Source organism: Apaloderma vittatum, unplaced genomic scaffold (genome assembly GCF_000703405.1).
Source record: "Apaloderma vittatum isolate BGI_N311 unplaced genomic scaffold, ASM70340v1 scaffold39652, whole genome shotgun sequence".
Classification (NCBI taxonomy): domain Eukaryota; kingdom Metazoa; phylum Chordata; class Aves; order Trogoniformes; family Trogonidae; genus Apaloderma; species Apaloderma vittatum.
Genome location: NW_009705988.1, coordinates 1 through 4862, shown reverse-complemented (window position 1 = coordinate 4862; position 4862 = coordinate 1). Strand labels below are relative to the sequence as shown.

General features: G+C 47.8%; 1 protein-coding gene across 1 annotated transcript; it reads left to right on the top strand.

Moving 5' to 3' along the window:
- Positions 1-288: 288 nt before the first annotated feature.
- On the top strand, positions 289-4597 carry RAD51 (RAD51 recombinase; the record flags this gene model as incomplete). Its single annotated transcript, XM_009865617.1, is given in 9 exon segments — positions 289-369; positions 579-716; positions 1076-1193; positions 1664-1755; positions 2642-2736; positions 3549-3662; positions 4078-4168; positions 4171-4233; positions 4476-4597. Coding segments are annotated over 9 exon segments (914 nt in total), but the record flags the coding sequence as incomplete, so codon positions are not given.
- Positions 4598-4862: the final 265 nt, after the last annotated feature.

Here is a 4862-nt window from a genome sequence, read left to right as displayed (position 1 = left end):
GTGGTGGAAGCCCCATCCCTGGAGACATTCAGTGTCAGACTCTCTTACTGCTTCTTACCCAAGGGTTGTTTGGGTTTGGTTTGTTCGTTTGTTTGGATGTTTAAGGAAAGCCCACAAAAGTTATTTCTTATAGCACTCGCATACCACGAGACATGGGCAGGTCTCTTCTATGATTCTGTGCTGGTTTGGATGATCCATTCATATATTATGAAATACTGTGCACCTCTACCTTGTTCCGAATGTTTTTTCTGTTTTTTTCTAGTGGGGCTGTCCTGGGTACTTGGCGCGATGGCGATGCAGCTGGAGGCAAACGCAGATACGTCGGCCGAGGAGGAGAGCTTTGGGCCACAGCTCATATCTAGGCTAGAGGTAGGTAAGGAGTTACCTCGGCAATAAGCTTGCGAGAAATCTGCTGGGCTTTCTCCTTAAACACCTGTTGTCTCTGAAGGTTGTGCTGGTAAATTGTACTTGTGTTTTGTCAAACACACCCAACATGTTAACAGCTGGAAGGTATTTGGGGGAAGTCAGATGAAGGTAATCGTGTCTCACCACCTCCTTTTTTCTCCCCTCCTTTTCAGCAATGTGGGATCAATGCAAACGACGTGAAGAAATTAGAAGAAGCCGGATTTCACACGGTTGAGGCTGTTGCTTATGCACCAAAGAAGGAGCTACTAAATATTAAAGGCATCAGCGAAGCCAAAGCTGACAAAATCTTGGTAAGGGTGTCATGGAAGAGTTTTAACGCAAGACGTTCGAGAAGTTTTATTTCTACTGGCTTAAAGCGTTCTGGTGCTTTTGGGAGGTCTCTGGTAACGACATGCGGAGAAAGGCAGAAAAGATGAGGGAACAAGGCAGGGAAGATTTGCACAAAATGGGTATTGAAGCTTTCTCTTTGAGCAGAATTTCAGTTCTGCTCAGAGGTACCAACTAATATACGGTCTATCAAATAAAATGCATTGGATTACATAGTTGCTTCTCAATTTCACAAAGTAGAAAACCATGGTATTAATTACCAGAGCAGGTCAATGACTGGGATGAACTCTCCTCACACTGCTTAGTTTGTTTTTTTCTTCAGGCCGAAGCAGCTAAACTGGTCCCGATGGGTTTCACCACAGCAACTGAGTTCCACCAGCGAAGGTCAGAGATCATCCAGATCACCACTGGCTCCAAGGAACTTGATAAACTTCTTCAAGGTAATAATTTTATTTCTTGTTAAGATGCACAAGTTCTGCTTGGATGGAAAATCTCCTCAGGTATTGCTCTCCTGCATCGCATTGGTTTGCCTTTTAGAAATTGCAGAAATAGTTTTAAAACCTTTTGGTCACGGTGCAGTACCCGGAGCCGTTCATTTTGGCTCTCTCTAGTGTGTTCGAGATCTATTTTAAGAAAACAAACCCAAGTATCATCTTCTCCCCATTCCTACTTGTAGTCAAAAAATCAAACCCAGTCATTTCAGCATCTTCAAAAGTGACACTTACCTAAACTTCTTACCTGCAACGTGAACAACCGTCAGTGTGGAAACCAGTTTTTCCAGTTATAGCTTTGAAACTTATAGTCTGAATAAGTGTTTAACTGGATCTCTGACAATGTAATACTTGATACACGGGGTCTTTGTTTTAAGAATGTGACTTTTTTCCAATTATTTTCTTATTTCTCCCTTCAGGAGGGATAGAAACAGGGTCCATAACAGAGTTATTCGGGGAGTTCCGTACGGGGAAGACGCAGTTGTGTCACACCCTGGCAGTAACCTGTCAGGTGAGTAGCCCGCTCCGTCCCAGGCGAGTACCCAGACCCCGCAGCTTTTGGCTATTTGCTCATTTGTGTACTTCTCTCAGCCAATGCCAACGTGATGCGTAGGAAGAGCCACAAAGAACATGTTTGCAGCACCCTTGGTTGTACCTGCAGCTCTCTGGGATCTTGCCTTTCATGCTTAACCTGCCTGCTAGCACCACCCTGGCGGCAATGAAGTTTGGGATGGTTTTTGCCCGTGTTTGACCCGTCCTGTAGCTTTTCTTTCTTTCCCTTTCCTCCTCGGTATTCTGACAACCAAATCGAACGTGTTAACCTTGTAGCGGGATTCGAGGTCTGAAATGCAGAGAAGTGTTGGATCTCTCTTCAGGTGCCCCAGGGTGCAGAGAGCCTTATTGCCGAGAATATTGAAAAGAGAGAAGAAACTGTGCTGGGTTCAGCACGTTTCTTTGCCCAGCTGCTTTTTCCCCAACAGATCCTTCGCTTCACTTTGCTTTTGTAAAAGCCTTCAGCTGGCTCTTGCTGTCAAACAGTAGGTCGGTTTGGAGCAACCTTTTCTCCTAACCTTAGTTTAGCAAATTAAGGCATTTATTGCTTTTTTGAGGTTGCTGTTTCATAAAATATCAGAGGCATTTGGTTTAATTGAGTTGTTTAGTTATCACCCTTATGCACCTAAACTTACTGGCTCAGAGTTAAGCCCCTGTCGTCATATGTAGGTATCGGAGATTGTGAGCAGGAGCCTTTCCTGTCATTTCTCCCTGACCAATGTGACTTTAGCCTGGCGTGGTATTCATTGCGTGGTACCAGCTGAGGGCATAAGGCAACAACTGGATTATTTGTTGATACTTTCTTTCGTGTTCACTCATTTATTTATTTTATTTTTTTCCTGCAGCTGCCCATTGACCGGGGAGGCGGCGAAGGAAAAGCGATGTACATCGACACCGAAGGGACCTTCCGTCCGGAACGTCTCCTCGCCGTGGCGGAAAGGTCTGTGTGTGGGGCTGCAGGTAACCTGGCAGCAGCCGAGGGAGGAATTTACTCACGGGGCAACTTACTGAATGAGAATCACGGCGTAAATCAGCCCATCTCCTTAAATTCGCTGGGCGGCTGCAGTAACAACTGTCCCTAAAAAAACCCAACCAAAGGAAAACCTTCCTGTCTTCCAGTTGTCTGCCTTCCAACACGCGGGTTAGGCTGTTCCTGAGCTGGTTTGGATAAACATTTCTAGTTTTAGATAAGAGCTGACATCCTTGTCCTCTGGAACATGATGTCTTCGTTTCTTCCCGCTGTCTTTCAAATTCAGTTTTACTGACAGTGAAATACACGCAAAGATTCTTCTTAAATTCTGCCGATAGCGTGACCTTGGAACAAGGATCCTTTTGGTAAAAGGTCATCGCAACAGCAGCTGGAAACCTTTTAAGAAACACGAGAGCATCCACTGACCAGCTGAAAAGCTGTTTCCTCATCGTCCCGAGGGATGCGGAATGCAATTCTTCAGATGGGAATTCGGGCCCAAGCTTCATTACAGCCTAATTTCGGGCCTCTGCTGGCATTACGGGTGTTTTCTCTGAAGTTCCTTTGGCTGTTCCTCAGCAGATGCTTTAACTGATTTTTTTTTTTTTTAAATATTTGGTTTTTTGCCTGGCGCAGCCACCTCCCTGATCCTGCCTGTTTTCATCTCCAAGACTCTCCCAGGAATATAAACTTTAATTCCAGCCCTCAGGAGTTATCTGGCAGGTTTACCTGGTGATGAAGGTGTCACTTAAAGATTTCTTTAAAAAATTTTCTTGTTTCTCCAGGTACGGCTTGTCCGGCAGCGATGTCCTCGATAACGTGGCATACGCCCGAGGGTTTAACACGGATCATCAGACCCAGCTCCTCTACCAGGCGTCGGCGATGATGGCCGAGTCACGGTGAGCACCCGGGTCGAGGTGGAACAACTCTGTGCCAGCCCCTCGCCGTGTCACCAGGCTACGTGTAGGTGATGACAAGTAGCAGACATCACATGGTCGTGAACTCTCAGAGTAATTATTTACTTCAAAAGTTAATTTTTTTTTAATAAGTTTGCTTTCTTCAGTGCTTAGATCAGGTTTTCTCATACTCCAGCTGGCCGCTGCTTTGGCCCACCCAGGGAGCAAGCCCGGGGTCGCTGTCAGTCTCGCCTCTCGCCGCCGAAGCGTTGGGTGACAGTGACGGGCTCGAACCATGGGGACCGAGGTCACTTCTCAAAGAGCAAACTCGGGCCTGAGGCGCGGTGTTCCAGATGGGATTGTAACCGCTTTCACACCCGGGGCTGGTTTAGAAGAACCTTGTCCTTCCCTCCTGCAGGTACGCGCTGCTGATCGTGGACAGCGCCACGGCCCTTTATCGCACCGATTACTCGGGCCGAGGGGAGCTCTCGTTTACTCGGACCGGGGGAAGCTCTCGGCCCGGCAGATGCATCTGGCCAGATTTCTGCGTATGCTGCTTCGGCTCGCGGATGAGGTGAGCTATGGACCTTGCTTTCTCCTCTAAAGGATCAGTTTTCTTCCTCTTGTAAAGCTTAATTTTGCACAAATGCCTCTCTGTCCACTCGGGGGCCGCTTCCATTTTGGTTGGCGATGCGTGATGGGCAGCACAACTGCACACGTGTCTCTCTTGTCCTTTTTCTTTCTTTTTTTTCTTTCCCCTTTGTTCAGATCGTATGAAATGAGCTGGTTTCTGATTTGTTGCTGTTCCCCTCGCAGTTCGGCGTGGCGGTCGTCATCACCAACCAAGTGGTGGCACAAGTTGACGGAGCTGCCATGTTCGCTGCCGATCCCAAGAAACCCATCGGAGGAAACATCATCGCGCACGCGTCCACCACGAGGTGAGAGAGCAGGGCCTTGTTCCGGGAGCCTTGCTCTGGGAGATTTTGTGCAACTGGCTGAGCACTGTGACGTTCGGGGTTTGTGCGTGGTCTGTCAGGGGTGACTCCAGCCAGACAAGGAGCGCCCCTCCGAGCCCTCGCTGAGCTGCAGTCAGTCCACGTGTTTTCAGGAAGTTCTCTCAGCTCTGCTGAGTTCATGCACTAACAGGATGTCAGTATGTGAAGGGTAGGAGGAAGGGCCCTGGGGGTGCTGGTGGGCACAGGA